The 14,574-nt window shown below is 40.3% G+C and overlaps 1 protein-coding gene across 3 annotated transcripts in view; it reads left to right on the forward strand.

The window, feature by feature from the left end:
• Positions 1-14,574, forward strand: part of LMBRD1 (LMBR1 domain containing 1) — a 220,194-nt gene that overhangs the window by 71,883 nt on the left and 133,737 nt on the right. For all 3 annotated transcript variants that reach the window (XM_039531144.1, XM_039531145.1, XM_039531146.1), the window contains exon 7: positions 4,222-4,295. In XM_039531144.1, coding sequence (XP_039387078.1) covers positions 4,222-4,295 — 74 coding nt within the window. The remainder of the gene's footprint in view (positions 1-4,221; positions 4,296-14,574) is intronic.

Here is a 14,574-nt window from a genome sequence, read left to right on the forward strand (position 1 = left end):
AGGAAGGCGTTCAAGTAACTAAGGCCATTTACAACTGATTGTTTCTGGAGCACCGTTAATGGCCTCCACTTAATATGTTTGCATCAGTGATGCAAGTTTATATCTTTTTTTCTCCCAACTCCAGATATAGAAATAATATGTGCAAACAAATAGGATGAATGCACTTGGTAGACTACAAGTTTTCTAATGACACCATACAAAGGGTATTTAGTGTTAAGCATATTCTAGTTATGTCATTCATAAGCATATTTCATAAAACATATGGAATAATCCATCACACCCCATATCTGATGTGTTTAAAAGTAGTAACATTTTTTGGAGTGCTAGGCCTGCAAATTCAGTGTGCAACCTGGAACTCAAACTTTTTTTCATGGCTTATGCGTCCTCACCAGTAAAGATTTTGCAGTTAATCATTGTGTTGACTAAAAGCCCAGCCAGAATAGAATCCAGCTCATTCTCTTACAACTATATTTGCTTTGTAGTGCTAATAAGAATAAAAACTTGTTATTCAAAGGGTTACTGTAGGACCTAAATCAAGGCAAAATTTGGTCCTTGGTCAATAAAGAAAGGAGGGTTGATTCTGAGTACGTACCCCATGGATGGAGGTGAGTGTGTATCTTCAGTAAGAAGGTAGCATGTTTACAGTCTCTTCAGAGTAGAACTGTGTTTCTAAACTGTCGGTATTGCATCTGAGAAATCTCCAAACGTTCAAGGGAATTTCAACTCTTATAATGGAATTTTTCTGGTAAGTTACAGATGATTGCTTTATGTCAAAACACAAGTGTTAAAAAATCTAGAATGATAGCTTACAAACCAAAGAACAAGGAGTTCTGAAAGTGCTACTAGCAGTTCTGAAGTGTAACTTATTTTAGGGTTTACATTATACTGAAATGAAATGCATCAATCATCATTCTAATATGCTAGGTGTTCTCAAATCTGAGTGATAGGGAATTACAACCAGACAATGTTTTTGTAGAAGGGGATCCATAAAAATGGCTTTAAGAAAAAGACTTTGGGTGTGTACAATTTTATACTTTGTTTTACACTAAGAAAATGTCCTGTTGCTGACAACCAGTGCAGCTGAACTAGTACTGAATGTTTAATACTGTAGCTGTTACGTATCATTTTTTTAAAATTAACTTTAACTAAAATGGAATACTTCAAATTTCATACAACTTTGACATACCACAGAAATAAGACTGAGAAGCTGGGAAGAGGTTTTGATAGTAGTTGTAGTATTGCTGGTTGACTTGACACTGAATGATCCTACACTCGGAACAATAACATCCATATAAAGTTTGTTTAGAAAAATGCAGCATATTTCTCTTCTATATAAGGTCCTGTTCAATCCGTTTTAAAAATGTCTATTTTCTTTAGTGGGATTTTACCATAAACATACATCCTGTTTCAAATCTCCTCTATCCAAAATATTTTCATGTTATCAACATGCTTGCGCTGCCAATTTAATATACAAATACAGTCTACATTGAAAGGTTTAATTAATGGAAATAACTGAATTGAAAGCTATCATAACATTGTAAGAGCAGAGACAATCCAAAATTCTTACAATTCACATTTATCACACTTACAAAAACTAAAATTACACACTACAAATAATCAACAAAATCCATGTAATACTTGCCCACAAAATAACCGAGCCTTTTACCACCATACTAGTTAGTGCATCCCCTCTCCAAATATCTGAAATAAAGATGAGCTTTTCAATATGCCTAGAAAATACTTTGAAGCCTAAAAGGACCTAGAGGGGGAGAAGAAATCCAAAGCTCAAGAACCCTCCTGAAGAACACTGTCCCAGAACCCTTCCTTCCTTTTTAAAATATGGGGCTGATATCTTTTGAGAAAGTATGTCATATGATAGTAACTGAGGAGGGCATGGTGGAAGAGGCAGTTTGTCAGAAAACCAGGTTCTTAAAACACCTTAAATCTCTCTAGTTTAAAACGAATACTTCCAACTCCATCCAGAGGCTGATAATCCACCATTCCCTATTGTGGAGTAACAGTAACATGCCATCTATATGACTTGCAATTTAGTGCAGACTGTGGCTACTGCTTTATTAAAACTTTTAGCTTCCGGGTGCTCTCAAAGTATAGCCCCACCTACTTCCATACACTAGTCTCAACTTGAGCTGGAAGATGTGGATAACTGTAGCCAAATCTACATCAGGAAGGTCACACTCCTTCCCAGGTACAAATGGAAAAAAATTCAGTCACAGCTGCTACATGGGCATCACAATATAAAGTGTGGGAGGGAAGGGATGTAACCTATAAGGATCCGAGCAATATGAACACACACAAACAACGAGGAGTCCAGTGGCACCTTAAAGACTATGAGATTTATTTGGGCATAAGCTTTCGGTAGGGGACATTAAAGGAGAGAGAGTAAGGGAGGGAAAGGTGAAGGTAAAGAAAGGCGCAAAAGGCAAGGTGAAGTCAGGTTGAAGTAAGGAGACTGAGGGAGCAAATAAGCAATCATCAGAGGGGAAGATGCCCAGAATAAAAGCTTTCAAAAACTAGTTATATGCAGATGACATCCTCTGAGTCTGCAGGCTCCTGCTTTAAGCTACTTTTGTCTGCTCCAGGTGGCTCAGTTTCTGGTTGGCTCCTCCAGTAACTTCTGTGGGCTCCTGAGCTCAGATGGCTCAGGAGCAGGTGAGGCCACATGGACCATAGTGCCCCCAGAATAGGAGAATCTCCTACATAATTCTAGGTCAAGGGGGCATTGGCTTTTGATTAGATCTCAGCTCCCCCTTCCACCCAGTGTTACAGATGTACTTCAGCAGTTTTTCTCTGCTCTTGCCAGGAGAGTTTCTGGTCAGCTATCAGGTTTTTTGGCATTCATTAATATTTCTATCGCTCAGGATTGGAAGACCATTAAAGTGTACCTGTTCTTGATGGATATTAAAGTAGGATATCTGTACCTATATTTTATTTCAGCAAGTACTTTGCGGGTATATTATGTTCTCTTTAGAACCTTATGGTTTAGCACATCTTCTAGACCAAATGTGTTCTTTTGTGGAATTAATGTGGTGATTTTATGTATAAACAAAAAATCCAAAAAGAGAAAAGTAATCACAAGACTGTTATGCAAGAGAAGAGGACTTTGATACTTATGAAATAGAAATCCTGTTTTTCATAGGAAGGAATACAGAATTGCAGTTTTTTCCTCAAGCCTACATGTAGAATGAGAATATTTAAACATAGATGGTGATGGCCATCTGAGCTCATTTACGTAGTGCTGGTAATAAAGTGAAAGTAATGCCATTCAGAAGCGTGTACGAAGGTAACTGATGAAAGACTAACAACTTCTAGAGACTGACATCAGACACTTTTTTTTTCACTTAACTCATGCATTTTTTACCTTTACTGGAAAAATGATTTTTATATGGCAGATGAAATATTGGGTCTCAGATTTGTAGATTGCTTAAAGTTTTTGAAGGGACATGATCAAGAAGAAAAAGTGAGAATTCTGTTTGTTTTGGGTCCTGTACAAAATGATGATAGGAATTCAAAATAAGAATGTAATGCTTAGCACTGTGGGAATGGATTTATTGAACAGTTCTTATCTGATGTACATGGTATGTATTTTAAAAGAAAATGACATGTTAGTCTTTCCCATAAGAATATAAATTACTAATTCAAAACTATCAATACGTTTTCTCACACACTATATAAATATGAGAGTTTTCTCCAGCCTTCACAAATGCAGTCTTGTTTTGCTTATCCACTAAAAAATCATGCTATATAGATCATTTTGACCACATCACCCCTCTTTGTATCCTTCACTGGCTTCCCCATCTAGGGTATCAAGCACAACTTGCTCATCTTTTAAGGACTTCCTGGTTTAATCTCCCTGCTATATTTAACTTTTTATAGTCTATTGACACGTGAACCCCCATTTCCCCTCTGCCAGTAATGCCAGACTTCATCACTCATTTGTTAAATTTTCAAATTGTCATGTTTTCTCCCATGTCTTATGTATATTATGACTTTTTTCATATGATTTACTTGGATTGGCATGTAATTAAAAAATTAACATAACATTTCTGTTTTAACTAATTGTTGTGGTTGATTTAAATTGTTTAGCTAATCTAATTTAACTAAGGTTGAACTTTTTTTTTTTTAAATTCAGGAAAATAATCCACTCTACATTCTGGGGCATGTCTTATTTTCAGCAGGCTTTTCTCTACTTTTATATTACAGATGGTTTGGCTGCCCTATCATTTTCCATTAGCTCCTTGACCTTGATCGGAATGTTGGCAGCTGTCACCTACACAGTAAGTCTCTCCCCCTACACACACTTTTTAAATTCTGTCTTGTATTGCTATTTTGTTGATATTGACTTGCAAATCTCATAAAAAATTAGTCTTGGATGGAAATACTTTCATATTAAAGGCAAAGCAGGGAGACACTAAGGGGTAATAAAAGCATCTGCTTGTTGTCAAGATCCTCTACGTTGTAGCTGTGGCATTTTATTCCTTGGGGCAGCACCCTGTAATCCCCATTATTCCTCATTTATATAAAATTGCGGTATTGCATATAAAGCATGCCATGTGAGGTGTCAAGAGAGAGGTTGTGATCTGCTGAAAGTCATTGTTCTATTTCAGGGGTTGGCAACCTTTCAGAAGTGATGTGCCAAGTTTTCATTTATTCACTCTAATTTAAGGTTTCACGTGCCAGTAATACAGTTAAACGTTTTTAGGAAGGTTTCTTTCTACAAGTCTATAATATATAACTAAACTATTGATGTATGTAAAGTAAGTAAGGTTTTTAAAATGTTTAAGAAGCTTCATTTAAAATTAAACTAAAATGCAGAGCCCCCTGGACTGGTGGCCAGGACCCGGGCAGTCTGAGTGCCACTGAAAATCAGCTTTCGGCACCCGTGCCATAGGTTGCCTACCCCTGTCCTATTTAAATATGTATATCATTAATATATATGGAGTTATGAGATTGTGTTGTATGGTTGTCACTAAAACATGCTGTAATTTGGGGAATCAGCCAGATATTAGCTTCCCAGAGAGAACAGCAAGGAAAGTAACCAATGCCTGGGAGGGTGTCGAATAGCCGTTGTCCAGCAAGGAAGCTACAATGCAATGACTCACTTGCACAAGGCCACACCAGGGGAATTGCTCAACCTTGCCTGGGTACTCAGTAATACCCACAAGACATGCCTGGACTTGTTTTCTCTAAGCACCTGGGACTAAGGATATAAAACAGAATACAGTGGCCCCATGATTTGCCTTTCCTTCTCCCCCCCACCTATGCTGAAAGCAACAAGAACTTTCAGAAAACTGAAGACTCCAACAGAGGAGACTGGCCCAAGTTTAAGAGACAAAACTGTATACTAAAGACTGTAAGATCTAGTTGGGTGAGAACCTTGCTTGGTTTAAATACCATCTAGTGTGTTAAGGGTTAAGGTTTAGATTGCATACTTATATTTTATTTTTGATAGGCAAAAAGTCAGAGGTTATCACTTATCACTTAAGTTTGATTACAAAAGAGAGATTTTGTTTTACTGTTTATCTTTACCAGTGAGATTGCCTAAAGTGTTTGTTTGGTAAATCTGCTCAGGTTTACAAAGGATGATGTGTATCCACTTTCCATTGATGAAGTGGTGAACCTATTAATAAACTTGCATTACTCAAAGGGTCTTGAGCAGTGCAGAATGGTATGTTCCTGAGGTACAAGTCTGGGAGCTGGGGGCATTTGGCTGGTAACTTTCTCTGTGATATTCATGAGTGGCTCTGGGAGAATTCATGCAATCTAGCTGGGTGTGGGGCTCCACATGTGGTTGTGCTGAGTCATAACAGTGCCTGGAGGGGTTTGCTGCTCGTCACTAGCAAAGCATTGAGTGAGAGAGTGAGTGAGTTCAGGCTGGAGAGTTAAGGGGGCATAGCAGTCCCACAGTCCCAGGCTGAACCCCGGGGAATCCAATCACAGTAGTTCAAGAAAGTTGGTACAATTATAAGATTACATACTTCTCCTGGTCTGGCTTTCAGTATAAGTTTAACTCTTTAAGTGCTTGTAATATACCTTTCAGCCTTTTTCTAGAACATTCATATAAGGTAGGGCTAAATGATTCCCTGTTAGAGGGGAAGCCCAAGGATGGGTTCCCAAAATCGGAATGACCTCTTCAGTCTTGTGTGAGAAGGCCACTAACCTGCCTTTTCTCCTCAATACACTCACTTCTGGGCCTTTTTCCCCTCTTTCCTCTCCACTGCACGTGCAAGGATGCAAAGGAGAGGCGAGAGAATACCAGACTAAATTTTAAAATGTGTCAATTCAGTAACATTGACTGTGTAGAACATAGTCAACACTACTTTACAGACTGAAGGTTTAAATTTATTTTCTTGATATTGATAACCTATCAGGGAAACTTTTTAGGGAATTTTAGCCAAAATTGAGTTTTGCAGAACAATTTCTGACTCTCTTGGAAACTCTTATTAAAGTATCTGTGCTAGGGAAGTATGAGATGTGGATGTCAATGTGAAGAAATGTACCTTTTTATGGTTATAGTGATATTTGAAATGGAGTGAGGAGTTCTCATTAATAATATAAATCAAGATAGTCTGTTTCTTATTTCTGCATCTCAGAGAAATTCCTTAGTCCACACTTCCAACTATGAATTCCAACATTTGAGCAGAAGGTAGTGTTTTGTATGACATCCCTTCAATTTTTAGTAAATTTATGAAAGAGTTGCTACTACTATTGCAACATACATATTAAAGGCACATGCATAAGATTACTGTTGCAGGGCTGTATAAGCCAAGTATTGCTCTCTTAAACATCTTCTTGACTGAAGCTGTCTCTTGGTAGGAACACAGCAATGTTTACTGCATTTGGTAATTCATTAAATACAGTCTTATGGTCTACAACAATGTTAATTCTTCTAGATCAGCAGTCAGTTTCTCATTGATTAATGCAGAAAGGAAAACTTCCCCCTATCAAAAAATGGTTACTATAATGGGTTTATTTCTCCTAACAAGTCTTCTCATATTGCTGTGTAGCATATTTCGGTTTAAATTCCTTACCATTTAGGGAAGCTGTTAACCTTTGGAATTAAGTTGGTATTTGTGTATTTTATGTAGTGTCACCAACACAATTTGAGATGTTCACAAGATGAGAATTTCCAATTCTTATTACTCTTCTGTTTTGTTAAGTTACGTTCATCCTAGGTGTCAAGTCTTCTATTTGTACTGATGTTTCATGAACTTGCTCTCATTTGTCCTGATGAACCTTTTTTGCAAAATTTGCAAACTCCATCAAAACTATGAATGGGAAACATTTTATACAACTAAATTGTAAAGCCTAGCAATTCATTACAAAGCAAAGCTGTAATGTTTGTAATTATTCTGGGAACTAGTGATGTGCTGGCTTTCCATCTGTTCAGCTCTCGGCTTGTCTTTTCTGGATGAGCAACACTTATCTTTGATCAATGTTTGTCACAGTTACAAGGCAAGCTGTACTTTACTCTTTTTTGTACCTCCTTGAGTACTCCCCTTTGGGGCGCAGGTTTTGCTACCTTCTCTACATTCTGAGTACAACCGAGCAGTTCATCTGATCAGGGATTGGATTTCTGGGCTGCAGCTCCCTGGTAACTAGCTGTGTTAACATAACTGGGGGTAAACCAGTGGTGGTCTGCAGACCGGTGCCAGTCCGTGAGCCATCAGCTGCCGGTCTGCAGTGAGTTTCCTCATAAGAGCGTCAAATAGGATAATAATATGGCACTGGTCCCTGGCACATTGGAAAAAAAATTTGCCGGTCCCCCACATCAGATAGCTTGAGAAGCACTGGTCTACACTACAAAATTAGGTCAATTTTATAGAAGTCGGCGGAGTGCGTCCTTACTACCACAACTAGCATCTACTTATGGAGCGGTGCACTGTGGGTAGCTATCCCTCAGTTCCCGCAGTCTCCGCCACCCATTGGAATTCTGGGTTAAGCTCCCAAAGCCTGATGGAGCCAAAACATTGTCGCAGGTGGTTTTGGTTACATGTCGTCAGTCGCCCCTCCCTCCATGAAAGCAACGGCAGACAATCGTTTCACGCCTTTTTTCCGGGGTTACCCGTGCAGATGACATACCACGGCAAGCATGGAGCCTGCTCAGCTCACCATCACTGCTGTTGTGGGCAAGTCTATTGTGGGGGTTGCTGTGATTCAAGTAGCCAATGCAATCATTGACGTTCTGTTATCAAGGGTAGTGACTCTGGGAGATGTGTGGGCCTTTTTAGATTTTAGGTGCATCATATTCCTGTCCTCTGTTGCTGGTGAAGAAGTCTTGCAGCTGTACGTTCTAGTCCAGTCGCCGCTGTAACACCACATAGCACTTCATGTAACAGCTCCAGGGCTCTTGCTCTTTTGCCTTGCCAAGGTACCTTGCCCTACCCGGACCTCCAAGCATTCGACATAGAAGCACCTGCAGCAGCTGGCATTGCTACACAGCAGCAGCGCCTTGCCTTCGCAGCAGATGGTGCAGTGGGACTGCTAATTGTCGTCATCCACCGCTTCCGCTGCAACTCTGCTCTCCTGCTCCCCAGCAATGAGCTTTGGGGATCCATACTGGTCCTCCTGGATGCTACTGGCAGCAGACGGTGCAGTAGGACTGGTAACCATCCTTGTCGGACATGTAGCTTGGCTGGGGGCTCTGGGAACATCTTTCCTGCCTGGCTCGTAGCAAGCTTCAGGGCATGATGTATGGTTCTATCACTTCCCCTGCAACTCAACTCTGGTCTCCTGCTCCCCAGTGACGAGCTCAGGGGATCGGTTCATGAAGCCTGGACAATAGTAAGGAACAGTTCAACTATAGGCTGAGCAAGTGCGGAATGGTGGTAGAATGTGCCTTTGGATGTTTAAAAGCTCACTGGTGCTGTTGGTCAGACCTCAGCGCAACCAACATTCCCATTGTTGTTGCTGTTGCTGTGTGCTCCATAATATCTGTGAGAGTAAGGGGAGAGATGTTTGTTGTGGGGTGGGAGGTTGAGGCAAATCGCCTGGAGTCTGATTTTGAGCAGCCAGACACCCGCCCCCTTTGTTGATTTTTAATTCCCTGTAAGGCAACCACCCTCTCCCCTTCGAAATAAAGTAACTATTGTTTTGAAACCATGAATTCTTTATGAATTAAAAAAAATATTGAGATAACGGACAAGGTAGCCCAGGTGGGGTGGGGGAGGAGGGAAGGACAAGGCCACATTACTTATTGTAGCCATACTAAAAATCAAACTGTTTGAATGACAGCCTTCTGTTGCTTGGGCCATCCTCTGGAGTGGAGTAGCTGGGTGCCCGGAGCCTTTTCCCCCTCTTGCCATTCTCCCCCCCCCCCCCCCGTGTTCTTGGGCGTCTGGGTGAGGAGGCTATGAAACAGGAGGAGGAGGGTAGGCGGTTATACAGTGGATGCAGCGGGGGTCTGTGCTCTTGTTGGCTTTCCTGCAACTCCAACAGACGCTTCATTGTGTCCATTTGCTCCCCCATTAGCCTCAACATCGCATCCTGCCTCTGCTGTTCATGCTCACTTAATTATTTCCTGGCTTTTGCCACTGAATACCTCCATGCATTAAGCTGTGCCCTATCAGTGCGGGAGGACTGCATGAGCTTGGAAATCATGTCATCGTGAGTGCTTTTTTTGGCCTTCCAAGCTGCGATAACCTCAGGGACGGAGATGATAGGGGGAGCATAGAAACATTCTGTGCTTTAAGATTCTGGGGGGACTGCATGGTCATCTGTGCTGCTGAGTTCGCCACGCTGAGCAAACAGGAAATGAAATTCAAAAGTTCCCAGGGCTTTTCCTGTGCACCTGGTTAGTGTATCAGGGTTCAAAGTGCTGTCCAGAGCAGTTACAATGGAGCACTCTAGGATAGCTCCCGGAGGCCAAAACCGTTGATTTTTGCAGCCGCACTACCCCAACTTCCACCCAGCAAAGTTGATTTTAGCACTTCTCCCCTCACCGGGGAAGAGTATGGAAGTCGATTTTAAGAGCCCTTTAGGTTGATGGAATGGGGTTGGTTGTGTGGACGCATTCATTTCTTAAATCAACTTAATGCGGCTAAATTCAACCTAATAGAATAGGCCTGGGTTTGCTCCCATGAGTCTTTTCACTTTGGGACCCTGTCACAGTAGCTGATTGACTCAGACAGCTTCTTCAAAACAAAGTATTATTTGTTCCGTCACCCAAAGGAACATAGCACATAGCAAAAGAAAAAAACGATAAGACTTATACACATGGCTCTTACCTACACCTTAATCTGTCTTTAAGATTTTGAGTCCTTCCCCCCCCCCCCCCATCTCGGGCTTGGTGAAGCAGACTGTCCTGCTGCGGCTTCTCTCTCTCCCTGTGTGTTGGTCAGCAAGCTGACCACCCATTCGCCCGCCCATTCTGCCTATCCTAGAATCTTTAAGGTTTTCGGTATACCCTTTGGTCATAAGTTTGGCCTAGGAAGAGTAAATGTTGCCCTTCTAGTGGAATGACAGACTGGAGGTTATTTCCCACATAATACATTCCCCATTGTTTATCATTAGCATTCTCTGTGATAGTCCTTTGTATTTGCCATTATTTTATTTCCTGTTAATTTCCCCTTTGCATCCTCCTCTATGCAGCCAGGCAGGATAATATCACACAGGTAAACGTGTGTGCATGTGTATTATATATGCTTTTTTTTGTATAACTCCCTCATTCTCCATAGCTTGTTTCTTCAGAATCATCTATAGAGGCTGAGAATACAATAAAGTTTTTAGGAATACTTCTGATGTAATCTGCAATGAACTCTGTAGTATACAAACAAAGCATATTTTTGCAAAATATTGCAATAAAAAGGCACATTACGAACTCAACAGATAGAACAAGGGAAAAAGGAAAAAAGCATTAGACATTCTTAATTCAGGCAAATCTAGCCATGGAACATCCTTTTCCATTACTTAAAAATCAAAATAGCAGTCCTTGCTAAACACTAGATTTGAAAATAAGAGTTAGTCTCCTAAATACTTGGGTCTAGCGTAGGGTCTGTGTAAAGTTGCTACTTTGAGTTTGTTTGTTATTGATGAGGTATTTTCAAAGAAACACTAAAATGTATCCAACCTGCTATCCTGTCACTTACAAAATGTTAGAAAATCCTTTATTTTTATTGGTAATTAGTTATAGTAATGCCCTGGCACAATACTACAGATCAGAAAAGCCTTAGCTGAACCACAGATCAGATCCCTGCTGACTTATGTTAAAATTGCTAATAACTTCTCTTAATCAGACAAATGCCATTGAAAAGGTAAATAATGAAGTTTGATAAATATGGTAAAATGTAAGTTGGATAAATTTAAATTTACTTTGTTCAGTATTCTTTTCTCCTTCCCCCTCTTAAAGGCCCTCTTCTTCTCCTTTGCTCTATGCATAGTATACTCACTCCCTCCCTTCCCCCCCCAATTATTAAGATGCCTTTCCCTTCCCATCTCTCTTTGACATAACTCTATCTTCACATCCCTTCACCAGTGAAGCCCTGTCAGCCAGTATCCACTCTAGGCAGCTGAGTGGTAGCACTTCACAGAACAAAATATTGCTCTGTTTAAAACTAACATTTTTTTTTCTGAAGCACCATAACTCAGTAGAGATGTTTTGGAGCTGCACCTCTCTGTTAGGAGAAAAGAAAAACAGAGCTGAAGAGCAAGAGGGCAGATGCGGGGAGAAATGCTCAGGGCTTGTCTATACTACTGCTTAAGTCAATGTACCTTGCGTTGTGTGGGGGTGTGAAAAGAAATACCTCCCTGACCAACCAAAGTTACATCAACTTAAAGTGGTGTCTACACCACACTATGTGGGTGGGAGATAGCTTCTGTCTTTCTGCCTTTGAGGTGGAGTAATTACATTGATGGTAGATGTTGACATAGCATGTTTTCACCAGGTGCATTACATCAGCTCAGCTTTATTGCTGCAGCTGTGCTGATGTAGGATGGTAGTGAAGACAAGCACTGAGTCATGGCTTGAGAAGGAGAGCAATAAGATGCTCTCCAGAGTAACCTGGAGAAGAAAAACTTTATTTTGTTTTAACTTTTTTTAATTTGGAATGATCACTCTTGGCATAACAAATGAATCAAGAAAAGCATTAAATGATTGATTGTTTTTAAGTCTGTCCTAATTATGGGCATAGGGCTGTTGTACAGCTGCAGTAAATGTTTCAGGTGTCATGCAGAAATCTGCATTTCTGAGTGTAGTAGTATTTGGTTTCCTGGCTAACAGTAAAATAAAATAAAAACAGGTGATTTTCCCCCCTACCCAGTGTGTATCCTGTTGTGCCATATTGCTTAATGTTTAAACTCCTAAACTATTTTTTCTGTATTATCAGTAACAGATCCCCTCCCCCACCCACAGTCTACTCAAGTAATAACCTCTTGGGTCTCAGGCCTCTCACAAGGACCTGTGTCTCTCCTTTAAGACCAGGGTTTTAGGCTCCAGCCCTCTGAAGTTCTTTGTGATTATCTTAGTAAGACTGACCAAGCTCAGCTCCTGAAGTTTTCTTTTCCATCCACACCAAGGCTACATCTACAGTAAAAATGCTGCAACACTGAAGCTGCACTTCTGTAGCATTTCAGTGAAGACACTCATTACAGGGAGGGTATTCCTGTTGCTGTAGTTAATCCACCTCCCCAAGAGACGGTAGCTAGGCTGATGGGAGAATTTTCTTCCATTGATGTAGAACTGCCTATACTACAGGGAGGAGCAGGTCGGCTTAACTATATTGCTCAGTGGCATGGATTTTTCACATCCCTGAGAGGTTGGCCCAGCTACCTCAAACTTTTTAGTGTGAACCTGGCCTGATGTTTACCAGTGCCAAGACTGCTGGAGCACCATCATGGAAATCTACAACAGAAATTGATGAAATAAACTCCTTCCAAAGTAAATGTCTGCAGATCTTCAGAGTTCATTGGAAATAATTGCTTGCAACATCAGAAATTTAAGTAGAACAAGCCAATCTAAAGCATCAAACATAGTAAAAGAGGACAACAATGGACATATTTAGGACACACTTGTGTTGGTGGCATCTTCCAACTTCAATGGCAAGTTATAATATGCGAAGAGAAAAAGGGAGTGACCTAGAGCAGTGGCTCTCAACCTTTCCAGACCACTATACCCCTTTCAGGAGTCTGATTTGTCTTGTGAATCCCTAAGTTTAATCTCTTGTAAAAACTACTTTTACAAAAGCAGACATAAAAAATACACTATTACTGAAAAATTGCTTACTTTCGCTGGAATATAAACGTACTTATATTTCAATGGAAAGTATATAGGGCAGTATAAACAAGCCATTGTATGTAATTTTAATTTGTACTGACTTTGCTAGTGTTTTTTCTGTAGCCTGTTGTAAAATGAGGCAAATACCTAGATGAGTTGATGTACCCCCTGGAAGACCACAGCGTACTCACAGGGGTACATGTACCCCTCGTTGAGAACCACTAACCTAGAGAAACACTACACAAACAATTTGAGGAAGAAGTCAAATATATCAACATGACACTCGGAAGGCTGAACAGGCCAGTACAAGACTTAAATAAATGGCAGAAACTGGTAGATGCCCTATTCATCTAAGGGTGTAGGCCGATGAAGAAAAAAAGGCTGCTTCCACAAAGCAAAGTATATTTATTTAAGGACAAAAGCCTTAGAGAAAACGTATCAGTAAAAGGTCTAAATACATACTTAAACTTACCAGAGATCCCTCACGTTTCCTATAGAGACCTTGCCAAGGTCTCTGTCCTTCAGACCCTCAGTGCGGGATTTTCACCCTCTGGATTAAAGGCTCATGTCACTTGGTTACATCAGAATGAGGCTCCTCGTCTCCCATCTGTTCAAGGTGGCCTTCCTGGGTCCCTTGAGCCTAGTCTGGGTGAACTGCATATGCTGATTCAGGGGGTGGTTCTGTTTATCAGTCTGCAGGGTCCCACTGATTTTAGTTTCTAGACAGAGCTCAGTAACCCTCCACAACAAACCAATGTACAATCCTTGTCTCACAGAGATAGAAAACATTTATAAAGTGGATAGACATCTTAATATATGCTTGGGTTCGTAGTATGTGTCACAAATGTTAGTTAGCACAATGTAAAGAAGATACCAGCCAAGGAATATTGATCCTTTTTGTCAGAATTTGCCCACTAAAAATGTCCTGGCTTCTCACCTTCATGATGTAAGAATTAATTTTTGTTCTTAGCTATTTAACAATTTGCAAATGAACTTGAGTATCCTTAATTTTTTGTGTGTGGATTTCTATCCTGCAGCGTGATTGACAGCCTGAATCAGTAAATTTTTTTCCTGTGGTAGATTTTAAAGGTTCATTTACATGTAACATCTGTGTTTTTAGCCAGCAGTTAATTAACACTGTCTCTTCAAACTATCCTTCTAATACTTCATATACCAGCAGAAAATCATATAACTTTTCATGATTTAATTTATGCTCATTTGAAAATATTGACAATGAACTAAAAGCAGAAGAGAAATGTGGGTGTCTTTACTTCAGGTTGTGTTTAATTACTGAGATTGGCCTTCAAGGACTTTGTTTGGCACTATTCTATGTCTGTGAACATAAT

Source organism: Mauremys reevesii, linkage group 3 (assembly GCF_016161935.1).
Source record: "Mauremys reevesii isolate NIE-2019 linkage group 3, ASM1616193v1, whole genome shotgun sequence".
NCBI lineage: Eukaryota > Metazoa > Chordata > Testudines > Geoemydidae > Mauremys > Mauremys reevesii.